Here is a 15,658-nt window from a genome sequence, read left to right on the forward strand (position 1 = left end):
TAGCGTTGGTTGAACATGTTCTAAGAAGGCTAAGGATTCAAAAGAAATAAAAAGAAAAGTCTGAGTCGCTATGTTTTACAAAGTTCAGTCATGCATCATGTAACAGCCACCATGGGTTCTGTGAAGTAGGACTTTATACAATTTGAAAGTTGTAAGACTACTGCATCCTACACAGGCAGTCCTTAGATTACAAATCAGTTCAGTTCCTAAATCTGTATTTAAATGGAACTTGTAAGTAGAAACAAGTATGGTTTGTCAGTTTGTCTTGGTATATAGTGTACCTTTTTCTAGGCATAAAAACAATAAAGAACCATTTCTAGATACACTAAACATGTTTTGCATAGTAATATAGTAACGATAATGATGTTTTGATGTACATTGCAAAGTAGCACTCCTTAGTTACCATGAACAATCATATGTACTTGTAATGTTTTGTAAAATAGGGTTTACAAGGTACCACATACCTATCTGTGATTGGACAATGCCCAAATGGATAGTTGGTGGTGCAAGGTTGTCAGTCCTTTCTTTTTCCTCTCTCCTCCTTGTTTCTAGTGTGCCACCTGGGCTTGAGGGCTTGAAAGAACAGCACCTATGCAACAAGACAATGGCTAAGATACTAGAAAGCTATCATACCCTGTTTGGAGTCGAGTGCACAGAGAACGACAACCAGGCGTGTGAAAACCTTCTCATAGCACCAGTAAGTAGCATTGTTGCGTAACCTCCCAGTACTATTATATAACACAGGAATTGCTTTCTGGAAATTATTGTCTTTTATTCATTTAAAGAAAAGCTGTCATTTTTATTTGAATGACTTTTTGTCAGAAGCCCATGTCATCCTCCTGTGCTGCTTTATGTTAAATTCCATTCGTGACTCACATTCCTTCTGCCAAGTACATAATCAAAGTGATCTATCTACTTCTAAGATTGCGGAATGATAGTGATTTTCCGTTTCTCTTCTACAATCAGACATCTCAACGAGCCACGCCACTGTCTCCTGGATGCCTGCTCTGTAACAGTGTTGTGTGTGCGTGCCTGAGTTCAGGAGTTCTCCTTACTAACACGAGAGAAAATTCCTGAAGATAGTATCACTGGAAGTCTTTCTGTCTCTCGTGTGTCTGGCACATTTTCAATTTCCACCTCAAATTTTAAGTCCCATATATGGAATTCTTGGGAACCATCAGAGTATTTTAAAGATGTGTAAAGGAGTCCTTGGTAATGACATTTAAGTCTTTTTATATACTTTATGATCATTTACAGCCTATCTCTTTACACATTAGGGAAATTATATAGGTCTATCAAGATCTGCCATGGAGAAGAGAGGACAAAGTATCCAATTGAAATCCTGGAGAAGTGAAAAAAAGAGGGAAGGCATGCTATTTCACTTTCATTCTTGCAGAGGCAAATTGTGCGGGAGCTGATATGAGAGGTTTCCTCTGGAAGTCTTCTGATATTTATCAAGTGTACAGACCTAAATCTACTGGTTGATTTATGTGGAGATGAATAATAAAATCAGAAATACTTGGTTTGAGCATTGATAGGGGTTTTATTTCTTCTTTCACTTGAGGCCAAGACTGTGAAAAAGGTAATGGGTATCAAGTAGCATCCCACGGAAATGGTAAAAGACGACCCAACATATGTTTTATTGACTGGGACACTATCCCTTATAAAGGAATCTGTTGTGTTAATAAGTTGAGTATATTTCTTGGGAACCGAGATAGGAATACACTTAGTGGAATCTTGTCAAACCAGTAAAATGAACTTTAAACTGAAATTTGAGGTAAGGGGAGAACAACATTCAGATAAAATGAGACACTTTGCAGGCTACTACAATTCTTTTCAAAATCCATACATTGTGTCAAGCACATTTGTACATTTGTTGCCCTCATCATTCTCAAAACTTTTGCTTCCTACTTGAGCCCGGGGTGCCAACTCCTTGTTTTTCCCCTCCCTCCCCACCCCCTCTCTCATGAACCCTTGATAACTTATAAATTATTATTATTTTGTCATGTCTTACATTGTCTGATGTCTTCCTTCACCCACTTTTCTGTTGTCCGTCCCCCAAGGAGAGAGTTATATGCAAATCATTGTGATTGGTTCCCCCTTTCTAATCCACCTAATACCCTCCTGATATCGCTACTCTCATTATTGGTCCTGAGAGGTTTATCAGTCCTGGATTTCCTGTATTTCCAGCTCTGATCTTTACCAGTGTACATCCTCTGGTCTAGCCGGATTTGCAAGATAGAATTGCGATCATGATAGTGGGGGGGGGGAGGAAGCATTAAAGAACTAGAAGAAAGTTGTATATTTCATCATTGCTACACTGCACCCTGACTGGCTCGTCTCCTCCCTACAACTCTTCTGGAAGGGGATGTCCAGTTGCCTACAGATGGGCTTTGAGTCTCCACTCCACAATCCCCCTCATTCACAATGATATGATTTTTTTCTGTTTTGATGCCTGATAGCTGGTCCTATTGACTCCTTAGAATCACACAGGCTGGTGTGCTTCTTCCATGTGGGCTTTGTTGCTCCTCAGCTAGATGGCTGCTTGTTTATCTTCAAGCCTTTAAGACCCCAGAGGCTATAGCATTTGATAGCCTGCCACCATCAGCTTTCCTGACCACATTTGCTTATGCACCTGCTTTATCTCCAGGGATTGTGTCGGGAAGGTGAGCATCATGGAATGCGTTTAATAGAACACAGTGTTCTTGCATTGAGGGAGTACTTGACTAGAGGCCCAATGTTCTTCTGCTACCTTAATACTACACCCATACATATATGCACATAGATCTATTTCTCCATCACCATATATAAATATATTTACATATGTACATGCCTGTATTTAGACATCTATAAATGCCCATATTTAGACATCTATAAATGCCCTTTGTCTCCTAGTTCCTTTCTCTATTTCCCTTTACTTTCCTCTTGTCCCACTATCATGCTCAGCCTTCATTTGGGCTTCAGTCATTCCTCTTGGTGACATTGCCCTTGATCAAGCCCTACCAGGCCTCCTACACCCTCCTCACCATTGATTTTGGATCACCTGTTGGTTCCTTGTCCCTGGGGTTGTTAGCACCCACTTTCTTTTCTCTAGCTCCGCCTCGTCCCATGTCCCCCCAGAACCATCAGTCCTGATGTTTTCTCCTCCAGATTGTTTATCCTGCCTATATTGTCTAGATAGACCTGCAGAGATAATAATATGCACAAAAAACAAGTCAGAGATTGCTCTTCTTCTTGCTTTTCAAAGGATCTCTTTAAAATCTCAATTTAAAATTCTTGGATCTTGCTTTTAAAAATATCTTAAGGCTGTTGACTCCCTTTTTTACTAGGCCTCTTAAGATAAGATAAACGTAAAATAAAATGGAAATAAGTACATATGATTTCATTCAATACAGGCTTGCTGAGATAGAGCTAATTACTTGAATACAACAATGGATGGTAATATGCAACCTAAATAAAACACCCCTGTTATGATAAATGTTAGCGTGCCCTGATTTGAAATCCTTGCTACTAAGTTTAATATAGTGGAGAGCCTAGCAGGAAAGTACATGATAGGACACACAAATTGATAATATTGCGGGAGCCAAATACAGATCTGTTACGTGGATGGAAAATATGACTGATTTTCTCCAAAGGCAAATTTCAGATCTGGCTCTATAGGCAGATAAATATCGTGGTTGGAAACTACAGACTGCAATCTGGAAGCCTCATTTTGCTAGAACAATGCCTGATGCAGTTAGTTTCTGATCTTGCTGATAGTTATATCTCCAAGAAAGTGCAGGATATGGTGAAGGAATGTGACCCTCCAGAGCGAATTGTAGCCAAAAAGAATGAATGGAACTCAGGGAAGTTTGGGCAGGGGAGCCAGCATTCTCTCAGTGTTCCTATGAATAAAGGGAGAGCCCACGCACTGCAGTTGGGTGAGAAATCCTACGCACTGATTATAAAGCAACTTTGTTTTCATTTTTCCTTCCAAAGATCAGAAAAACATTTAAGTATAAACCAAAAACCAACTCGGAAGGTCTGAATGAAAAATGAAAACACCAACTCAGAAAGTCTGAAAAAGAAGAAAAATGGAAGCACAACTTAAAAAAAAATAAGGTATCATACAGGCTGGTGTGCTGCTTTTGTGCGGTCTTAGTTGACACCTCACTTCTATGACTTGTTTGAAGATAAGACCCCATATGCTATTCTTTCCGATAGCGGGGCACTGTCTAGTTTCTTCACCACACTTTACCCACGTCTTCATGTGGGCGATCTCATGCAGTGATCTCTACATGAGTGTCAGCATCAAGCAGGGTCATACCAACTAGGTGCTCTTAGATTGGAGCAAGGATGAAGTGTGAACCCTAAATTCAGTCATCTATCTATGGTTTCTATATGTCTCTGTTTCACTTTATGACATCATTATCATTTTTATATTACAGACCCTGGATGTGAATAATCTTGCTATCATGCAGAGTGCAGTGTTTTGTTTTTGTTGTTTGTTTGTTTCTGTATTTTTCTATGACTTTTGGATATGAACTATAACATAGGTAAAGCTATAGATACGGTAGCTACACTGAAGATTTCTTGATGGTTATGCTAGGGGAAGTTGGGGAAATTTGAGCAGACAAATAACAAATACAAAAAAAGAATGCCATGTTACTCAGGCTCAGTTAATACTTCCTGAGTTTTTACACCCTTATCCAGTTTAACTGAAGGCATTTTCATTCATACAATTGTGAAAAAGTAACACTAATGGAAGACGATTTGGGGCACAAACCTAAGGCCTTTTTCTTTTGCTCCTGGAGCATTGACATTTCTTTTAAGTGGCTTTTTAAATTAAAATATAATCCCCATAACATAAAATTCACAGTTTTAAAGTGTACAATGGAGTGCGCTTTAGGATTCACCAAGTTGTGTGATCGGCTTGTTTAAGTCCAGAGCATTTCTATCACTTAAAAGAGAAACTCCCAACTATTCGGATTCACTCCCCACCCTCACTCCTCCCAGCCCTTGGCGCCTTGGATCTACTTCCTGCCGCCATGTATTGGGCATTTCAAATAAATGGACTGATACAAGCCGTGCTCCTCATGGACTGGTTTCTTTGTTCTTTTTATTTGTTGTTTCAACGTTTACCCATTGTATAGTCCGTGTTTATTACTTGTTCTTATTACGCCTTTAATAATCTCTTTATTAGGGGCTCACGCAGCTCCTAAAACAATTCATACATCAATTATTATTATACCAAGTACTTTTTCACATATGTTGCCGTCATCAATTTCAAAACATTTTCTTTCTACTTGAGTCCTCGGTATCAGCTCCTCTTTCTCTTTTTAGCCTCCCCATCATGAACCCTTGATAAATGATAAAATATTACTGTTGTCATATCTTACACCGTGCACTGTCTCCCTTCACCCACATTTCTGTTGTTCTTCCCTCTCAGGGCCAATGTGTGCGTGGTATGTCAATCCTTGCACTCAGTTCCCCCTCTATCGTCCTTCTCCACCTACCTTCCCCCTACTCTCATGTATTGTTATTCCAATTTCTGTTCCTGGGGGGGGGGTTAATCTCTCCTGGATTGTGTGTGTCAGGAGCTCTTATCTGTACCAGTGAAGATGTTCCAGTCTAGCCTGGTTTGTAAGGTAGAACTGGGGTTATGATAGTGGGGGGAAGGAAGCATTAAAAAACTAGAGGAATGTTGTATGTTGTGTTGCTGCAATACTGCCCTCTGACTGATTCATCCCTTCCTTGTAACCCTTCTCTGAGGAGATGTCTTCTTGTCTACAGATGGTCCTTGGGTCTCCACTCTGACCCCATTCATTCGCATCGGTATCATTGTTTTGGGTCTTCTGATGCCTGATACCTGATCCCATTGACACCTTGTGATCACACAAGCCACTGTGCTTCTTTCATGTGGACTTTGGTACTAGATGGCTGCTTGTTTAGCTTCAGGCCTTTAAGAACCCAGACACTATATCTTGTAATAGCCAGGTACCATCAGCTTTCTTCATCACATTTGCTTATGCACCCATTTTGTCTTCAGTGATTAGGTTGGGGAGGTAAGCATCACAGAATGCCAGGTTATGAGAAAAAAGTGTTCTTGAATTGAGGGAGTATTTGAATAGAGGCCCAATGTCCGTATGTGAGGTAGTTAGTGTATTGTGTCAACCTGACCGATAAACACGTGGCGTTACTTGAAGATCAGAGGGATAAATGGCTTGGTGAACCTCGCCTTTCTAGTTCTCGGGTCTCTTGCTGTGTGATGGTCAGACCAGGGTGCAGCTGACTTAGCCAATTCCCTGCATCAGCTTGCAAGGCTCGCTCCCTGCAAGACATCCCCAAGGAGAAGCCACATGGACCTACCCTAGGGCAGCCCTGGATCCTGGAGCAGCCATGTGGAGACCCCTGCCAGTGCTGAGATGCTTACACATTCACTGACTCGGCTTTCCTCCTGCAGTCAGCGACATTGCATCTGCTTTGTGAGAGGGAGGAGGACTTTGTTTATTGGTGTTGGACATATGGGTTAATGTTGGACCTGTGGGTTTGGGCAGCACCGGGCTTGGGATGTTTTCTTGATGTGCACTTAATCTTTATATAAAACTCTCTCTTCTACATGAGTTTCTGTGGATTTGTTTCTCTGAAGCACCAAGACTAACACAATATGCTTCCTTAATACTTAACATATACATATATATACATAGGTCTATATCCCCATCGTTATATATTTACATATATACATGCCTATATGTATACTTCTGTCCATGTCTTTTGCCTCCAAGTTCTTTTCTCTATTTCCTTTTACAGTCCTCCTGTCCCACTATCATGTTTGACCTTTATTTGGCTCTCAGTAATTCCTCTCAGCTACATTGTACTTGATCAAACCCCCAAGGCATCCTATGCTTTCCTGACCATTAATTTTAGATCTCTTGTTGTTCCCTTGCCCCTAGGTTTGTTGCCTCCCACTCTCCCCTGTCCTCCTGGAACTGTCAGTTCTGTTGTTTTATCCTCAGGATTGTTTATCTTGCCTATCTCATATAGACAGACATGAAGACGAATTGGAAGAAAGCTCCTATAACTAGTTCCAGGTCTGTCTGCTGATCCTTGTGTATGTTTCCCGAGCCAGTCTGATGAAGTGCCAAGCCCTGCCCTCTGAGTCTGAAGTCTATTTTTTGGGATTCCTTAGGGACTTCGTTGTTTTGCTACCCTTGCTGTTCTGTTGTGTTCCCTTCGTGTTTCATCTCATTGGGAGGAGAGAGGGGTCAGACAAGCACACTTCCTGCACTGTATATCCAGTGCTGTACCTCTTAGTGCTGTGGGTCAGTGAGGGGACATCATATCTTTTTTTTTTTTTCAATTTTATTTTATTTATTTATTTATTTTAATTTTAACAATTTATTGGGGCTCATACAATTCTTTTCACAGTTCATATATATACATACATCAATTGTATAAAGCACATCTGTACAGTCTTTGCCCTAATCATTTTTTTCTCTTTTCTTCTTTTACATTTTATTAGGGACTCATACAACTCTTACCACAATCCATACATATACATACATCAATTGTACAAAGCACATCCATACATTCCCTGCCCCAATCATTCTCAAGGCATTTGCTCTCCACTTAAGCCCCTTGCATCAGGTCCTCTTTGGGGACATCATATCTTGTGGTGAGGCTGACCCTATGATCCTCTCTGTGCCTTGGCTGCTCTGAGCAGGAATGCCATCCTCAGGGCATGGTGGACCAGGATGCGGTTCTCTCTCTCTCTCTCTCTCTCTCTCTCTCTCTCTCTCTCTCTCTCTCTCTCTCTCTCCCTCTCTTTCCCCCTTCCTCCTTCCCTCCCTCTTAGTTTCCTCCCCTGTCTTATGGGCAGACCTGCCACTCTCCCTGGGCTGTGTCTTAGTGCTGTCCTCTGTCATGCAATCTTCTGGAGAAGGGGTCAACATAGCTGGATTGGGGCCAGCCTCGCGACCTGTTACTTCACTGCTTCATGCTGGTATGTTTCCCTCGAGGCTGGGCATACCAAGTTGAGGTTTGGTTTCTTATGGCATTTTTTCCAATATATAATACTTGGTTTTTTAAATATTGGCCACTTGGACTATTTCTACACTTTGAATTTTTGTACTGTTATTAAATAAAGTCAGTAAGAGCATTCATGTATTAGCTTTGTGTGGAAAGAAGAAATGTATCTGTTCTTTTAGGTATATGTCTAGGAGTGTAAATTCCTTTTTAAAATGGCTTTTTAAAGATGAAACATACAACTTTCCTCTAATTTTTTAATGCTTCCTCTACCCCCCACCCCACCACACCTACACTATTATGACCCCAATTCTACCTTACAAATCCAGCTTGACCAGAGCATATACACTGCTACAGATAAGAGCTGGAAATACAGGGAATCCAGGACAGATAAACCCCTCAGGACCAATAGTGAGGGATAGGGGAAGGTGTGGGGAGAAAGGGGGAACAGATCACAATGATATACTTATAATCCCTTCCCAAGGGCTCGGACAACAGAAAAGTGGGTTAAGGGGGACATCGGTCCATAGGTCAGTGTGAGACATGAAAAAATAATAATAATTTATAAATTATCAAGGGTTCGTGAGGGAGGGAGGGTAGCAGAGGAAGGGGAGAAATGAGCTGATCTCAAGGGCCCAAGTAGAAAGGAAATGTTTTGAAAATGATGATGGCAACAAATGTACAAATGTGCTTGACACAATGGATGCGGATATGGGTTGTGATAAGAGCTGTCCAAGCCCCCAATAAAATTATTAAAAAGAAAAACAAGATGTTTAGCCTAATAATCCACGTGCATTTCACATTTAACTCAATAATGTGTTGTTCTGAAACAATACTGGAAATTATTATCGGGTATTTATTCCGGCTGTTGTTTTAACTTTGAGGAAACAGGGCGATGGCCACTGTGTCCTGAGACATCTGGAGCCCTCTAGCTCACAGACACTTGGGTGGTGGTAGGCGCTGCTGAGTCAAGGCAGCTCCTGTGCTGCTCGCCCTAAGAGATGTCTGAGAGGCTGCTGGTTTTGTGTGGTCAGTCAGGAGTGAGGACAGCGTGAGAAGCCAGGCCTCCGGCCTGGCAGTGGAGTACTCAACTTGGCTTTGTCTCTGTTATCCAAGTTGGAAGCTCAAAAATAAGAAATAAATATAATTTATGTACGGGAATGATCAGATAAAGTTTTTACTGAAAATGCTTGGTAGGGAAAAGCTGACTGGAAAGCAGCCTTGATATCCTAATTTTCAGGAGCTGGGAAAGGAAAATAGGAGTAAAATAAATATTATCATTTGAGTCCATGCATAAATGAGAAAGAATTATAGGCATTTGTAAACACCCGGATCGCTATCGCCAAAGGGCAGCCTAACATCCCTTATAGTCCCTCACTCTTCCCATCACATTCTAGCATTTATAGATCCGTAGTTTTAGGAGGTGGAGGGTTTAAGTATCATGATATTATCTAAGTGTTGCCGAATCACACAGGGGATTGTGTAGTGAATCACTTGAACCTTCTAAATGTCATGCAGAATATAGTTTATTCCTCTTACCATGAGTCAGAGTGAAAGTGGGCTCATTCACTATTTCCAGTAAGCAGCTTCCCACCAGCAGGTGTTGTGACTGGTGGGAAAGGGGAGGCTGGATATCCACTTACTTAGGGATCTGGGAAATGTCCAGTTTGGCCCTTGCATCACGTTGTACACGAGGCCACAGGCAGCTGAGGTTGTTGGCAGCACTTCAAGCCACCTCCAAGCATAGGAGTGACTGCTGATCCTCTCAGAATCCGGGAATCTTGCTCCCTTGTACCAAGCTGAGAACAGGTGCATATCAAGCCCTGTGTTCTAGCAGCTGAATTGAGTGTGTCAGCCTGCTATTCCCTACGTGATACTGAGCATGCAACCTCCCAGGATCAAAGTCCCTCGTCTGTAAATTGGAGAGCTACACTCGTTGACCTTTGAAAAATTGATTTGTTTCTAAAATGCTATGGCTCTGCAATCTAGTTCAAGGTTTAAGGTGACAACCTGGTTTAAGATGTCAAATAAGTGGGCCAGGAAGAGCAGTGTATACATGGGAGAGCTCAGGACTTAAAGACCTTTGATTCCTGTGTGTCATTGAGCAAGTTACTTACTTTGATATGCCTTCTCCATCTTATCCATAAAATGAGGATGATGGTATCAGCACCTGTCTCATAAGATTCTTAGGATGATAAATGATATTTTGAATGCAAAGTACTCAGCCTAATACCAGATGCATCATAAGAAATAATGGCTATTTCTTAGTATTAAGAAGTATTTCATTTTCTCTGAACATCTTTTATTTTATGTAACTCTCCTTATAAATGAATAAATAACACTCAAATAGGTTTGAATAACATTATAAAGTATATAGATTATTCATTTAGAAATGGCTGTTTAGAAATAGGATGCTACACTATTCAGGGAGAAAATCAGGATTATTGTTTCTATTTATAATCACATAGAAATAAATATATGCAGATTGATCTATTCTGCTCCCTCGTAAGTTAGGCCACTCTGCTTCTAAGCACTGTTTTGGTGTAAATCAAGGACTTAGGTTAACAATGTTGTCAACAGATACTCCAGTTCCCGTCCCCACTTACTTGGAGTATTGGTTTCAAACTATCACTGTACAATCATGGATGGGTAAAGTATCTGAAGGAATTGGTTTAAATTATAATATTTGTAGAATCACAATCTTGTGTGAAATATTGTAGGAAAAATTGTTAACTAGGAGTTTGATGGTTGTGGTCTTCGGGATTTCTCAAAAGAAAATAAAAGTCAAGTTGTTTCCAGTGGCTATGTATGTGATTAAGAGGGACATAATGTAGATGCGATTGCTATGATCATCTTTGAATATGTCTTTTATGTATGTCCTATACCTCCTCTATCACCAGCTTCTCTCGCTCTTGCATGACAGGACAGGAAGCAGTTTGACACTATAAACTCATCAGTGTCTGATGCGAACTGTACAATTCAGAAACGTCTTTTGTCTCCCTTAAAGGTTGCTTTTTACTACCTTGTAATTTTTCATTTAGGGTAATGTTCTTTACCCCTTTACTTTTTATTCTTTTTCAGGAGGCCAGTTGTGAGAACGCTCTGCCCATCATTCTAACAAAAGGCTTAGAGAGAGAGATGCAAAATCTGTCACCAACAACTAAGGTATGTTACAGGATATCCATTGGTAGAAGAATGAAGGAGGACCCATATCATATAGTTTACAAAATCAGACTCAAGATGGGTCAAAGACCTACAGGTGCAATTTAAACTCTGATACAATTCCCTTCTTTGGGTTTTGTTATTTATAATCCTTAGATCACACAGGCTGGTGAGCTTCTTCCATGCGGACTGGGTTGATGCCTCACTTAGATGACTGCTTGTTTTAAGACAGCCTTTATGGCGCCAGATGCTATTTTTCTGATAGCTAGGTACCATCTGGTTTCTTCATGACACCTTCCCATAGCACCCACCTCTCCAGTTATCTCTTCATGAGGGTGAGTATCGAGTAAGTAATTATGCAATGTTAATGAATTTTCCTAGACTTGCACAAAAACTAGCCCGTAAGCCCAACATCCATTAGCGTATCTATGGTTTTTATATCTCTCTGGTTCACGTTAGAGACATCACTATCATTTTAGAATAGAGAGCATTATGAATCATCCCCTGGGGCATAAGGTAATTTATTGATAGTGTCATTAATTTAGCCAGTGGTATGGAATTTAAACCACTGTTGAAAAAATAAAAATGTACACATATAGGCCAACTTCAAAATACAACATGATTGTTGATTTGTGGAGATTAAACACTTTTACTGAACATTATTTGCATTAAGATTGAGGGTGTTGATAGAGCAAAACTTCCAGTATCGCTCACTCACAAAGGCAGAAGTATGCCTGCCAGACTAATACATGGTATAGACATGAAATCCAGGGTGTGGACGGCCTTGCTGTCAGAAAGCATTGTAAAGTCGATTATGGCAAATGTAGTTAGCTTAAAATGTAACACCTAATCATTTGATCTTCCTTTTGACCCATTTTAAAATTTTGTCAACTTTATTTCATATTTTTAATATTTTTATTTTTTACTTGATTTTCTATTGAGGTGTTTCTGTTTTGTCGACTCACTGTTGTTGGGTTTCGTTTGTTTGCTTGCTTCCTGTTTGTGTTTTAAATTATTTTCTGTATATGAGGTTCATGACAGGTAGATCTATAGCAACAGTAACTGGATGGATAATTGCCTAGAGGAATGGCAGGGTAGGATGGGATGGGGAGGCAGGGGAGGATGGGATAGGGGTATGTGAAGGATGCGAAGCCAACAATAATAAGTGTGAGAAAAAATGTTTTAAAACTCATTGTGGTGTTGATTGTACAATTCTTTTTGATGTGGTCAAATGAATAATTTGTGTGGTATGTGGGGGGTGGGGTGGGAGGGGACCTGAATGTAAGACCTAGAACTAAGACCTAAGACACGGGCAATCAGCGAGTCTGAGAGATCTTTCCCAGGTTACTTCGAAATATGAAAGCAACACATTTCTCTCAATGGTAAAATGCCCAAAGCTAATTGTTTTCTAAAATAGAAATTGCTTTGCTGTTTTTCTATAATTCTAGAACTAACCCATGGTCAATGGAAAACTTTTCAATATATTTTATTGAAAGTATAAGAACTGATGGCAACAAATGTACAAATGTGCTTGGCACAAAGAATGAATGTATGGATTGTGATAAGAGTGTTTTGAGCCCCCAGTGAAATGATTTAAATATATATAAACTATCAAAGATGGTAAAGGTCTCTTATGTGGAATTTCTTTTATTTAACTAAGGAAATCCACATCTACATAATTGCTTGGCCAATGATACCTTAACACAAAATACATCATGAGAATGTGAGCATTCGATTGTCCGTCAGAAAGTCATCACGTTAACACTGTCGCTCCTACTTCTGAAACTTTAATATTCTCTATTAAATAGAATCTCACCTACTCACCTCGCTAACACTTATAAAGCTGCTACTTTGATTTTCCCATTTCTAAAACAAGAAATTCTCTAGTCTTTCTTTGAATCCATTGTAGGGGATTTTATTCTTCAAATTCAGTTGCCAGCTATTATAAAAATAATGTGGCAGTTTTTTCAAAGGTGAACCAAGCTATTACTTAGTGTTTTATTTATGGTAACGGTTTAAGATGTATGTCTGTTTCTTTAGGACATATTCCACCTTGTTTATTTTCTGAAAAATGTCTTCAGTTCTGAATGATTCTTTCCTTTTAGGATGCAAACTCTATTATGAATAACCTTGAGTGCAATATTAGTGTTGTCAGACTTACATGTAATGAATTTAAATGTGCTGCCGACATTTTGTTTTCATTTAGTAAGAATACAGATTGATAAAAATAGTCCACAAAGAAGTGTGGGTGGGGGAGAAAGCATGTAGGATTTTAGGATAACTTGTTAGCATTTTCTTATTTCCTCTGCTGATCTTGGTATACCCACTTTTAGTAATGGTACCCTTGGTGAATCATTTCCTAACTAAAAGATATTCTGGAAATGTGTCACAGAAATTGTTTAAGAAAATTCTAATATTTTGATAAAATAAATCTCATTTTGAACATGCCAAGCATATCCAAGCTAGTCTACTGCTCATGGTCAAGTTTGTTGTACTGCAGTAGTTTGCATGTTGCTGTGATGTTGGAAGCTATGCCACTAATATTTCAAATACCAGCGGGCTTCTCCCATAGTGGGCAGATTTCAGCAAAGCTCCCAGTCTGAGATAGAGTCGGTGGATGAGAATTGGTGGACCACTTCTGAAAAATTAGCCAAAACTTTATGAGTAGCAATAGGCAGGTTATATCTTCTGGTATAGTCCAGAAGATGGACCCTCAGATTAGAATGGATTTCAAAATACAAAAAGCATCACCTCCACAAATTACAATCAGCACGGTGGAACAAAGTGCCAGGACATATTTGCTCATGTGGAATGATACAAAATGAGAAGAAATAGCTGAAAATATCCATTAATAATCAGAATATGGAATGAATGGAATGGGAATCTAGGAAAATTGGAAGTCATCAAAAATTAAATAGAAGGTATAAAGATTAATATCGTAGGCATTCGTGAACTGTAGTGAATTGGAATTGGCCATTCTGAATCAGACAACTATATGGTTTACTATGGTAGGGATGAAAAAGTAAAAAGGTATAGTGTCCCATTCATTACCCAATATCTTTATCTATAATATATGTATATATTTCAAAATTTATCTTATAGTGCTACACCATTTAATACAAATCTTACCCAAATTTCTGAACCAAATACTCAAGCCAATGATGAAAAAATTGAAGAATTCTATCAACCTCTTCCATCTGAAATTGTTCAAACATGTAATCTAGATGCACTGATAATTACTAGTGTTTGGAATGCAAAATTTGAAAACATAGAGGAAAGATTGGTAACTTGGCAATATGGACTTGATGGGAGAAGTTATGTTGAAGATGACGTAAAAGTGTACTTCAGAAGCAATTACTTTATTCACTGCAAATACCCTTTAAAGTACTGTAAAGAGTAATTATACAGATGGACCTTGCCAGATTGAATACACAGGAATCTAATTTGTGGAGAGAGATGGTGGAAAGGGCCAAAATCATCAGCAAAAACAAGGCCAATGGCCTACTGTGGAACAGATAATCAGTTGCACATAGGCAAGTTCAAGTTGAAGCTGAGAAAAATTAAAACAAGTCCACAAGAGCCAATTTATGAGCTGGAGAATATCACACCTGAATTCAGAAATTGTGTCAAGAATAGACTTAAAAACTGAACACTTGAGACCAAAATCCAGAAGAGTTCTTAGATGATATCAAGAATATCATATCTGTTGATAAAATAATAATTATTTATAAATTATCAAGGGTTGGAGGTGGGAGCGGAAAGGGAAGAGAAAATGAAGAGCTGATGCCAGGGGCTCAGGTGGAGAGTGGGTGTTTTGAGAATGATAATGGCAACATATGTACAAATGTGCTGGACACAGATGATGTATGTACGGATTGTAAAAAGAGTTGTGTGAGCCCCTAATAAAATGATTAAAATAATAATAATTAATTAATTTTTAAAAGAACATCACATCTGAAGAAAGAAAAGCATCATTAAAAAGATTGTAAGAAAAAAAGAACAAACTAGGTATTAGAAGAGACTCTGGAACCTGCTTTTAAACATAGAATAACTAACATGAGTAGAAGAAATAAAGTTAAAAAGCTCAGCAGAAAATGTCAAAGGCCACTCTAAAAACCATTGTAAATTATTATAACAAAAATGTATAAAGACCTAGAGTTAGAAAAACAAAGAAAACCATATTCAGCATTTCACAAGTAGGAAGAACTTTAAAAATATCCAAACCTTGAGTTGCAATATTGAAAGATTCTATGGACAAAATACTGAATGATACAGGAAACATCAAAAGAAGATGGAAAAAATATATAGTCACTGTACCAAAAAATAAATAGTTGACATTCAAACATTTCAAAAGCTAGCATAGAATGATGAAGAACCAATGGTACTGAAGGAATTCCAAGCTGCACTGAAAGAATTAGCAAAAAACAGAACCACAGGAATTGACAAAATATCAATAGAAATATTTCAATAAACTAATACAGACCTGGATACA

At 39.0% G+C, this 15,658-nt stretch overlaps 1 protein-coding gene across 3 annotated transcripts in view; it reads left to right on the top strand.

Moving 5' to 3' along the window:
- FAM13A (family with sequence similarity 13 member A) overlaps positions 1 to 15,658 on the top strand; it is a 313,755-nt gene that overhangs the window by 124,558 nt on the left and 173,539 nt on the right. For all 3 annotated transcript variants that reach the window (XM_075544017.1, XM_075544018.1, XM_075544019.1), the window contains 2 exons: positions 553 to 697; positions 11,086 to 11,169. In XM_075544017.1, the coding sequence (XP_075400132.1) occupies positions 553 to 697; positions 11,086 to 11,169 (229 nt within the window). The remainder of the gene's footprint in view (positions 1 to 552; positions 698 to 11,085; positions 11,170 to 15,658) is intronic.

Source organism: Tenrec ecaudatus, chromosome 3 (assembly GCF_050624435.1).
Source record: "Tenrec ecaudatus isolate mTenEca1 chromosome 3, mTenEca1.hap1, whole genome shotgun sequence".
NCBI classification, from domain to species: domain Eukaryota; kingdom Metazoa; phylum Chordata; class Mammalia; order Afrosoricida; family Tenrecidae; genus Tenrec; species Tenrec ecaudatus.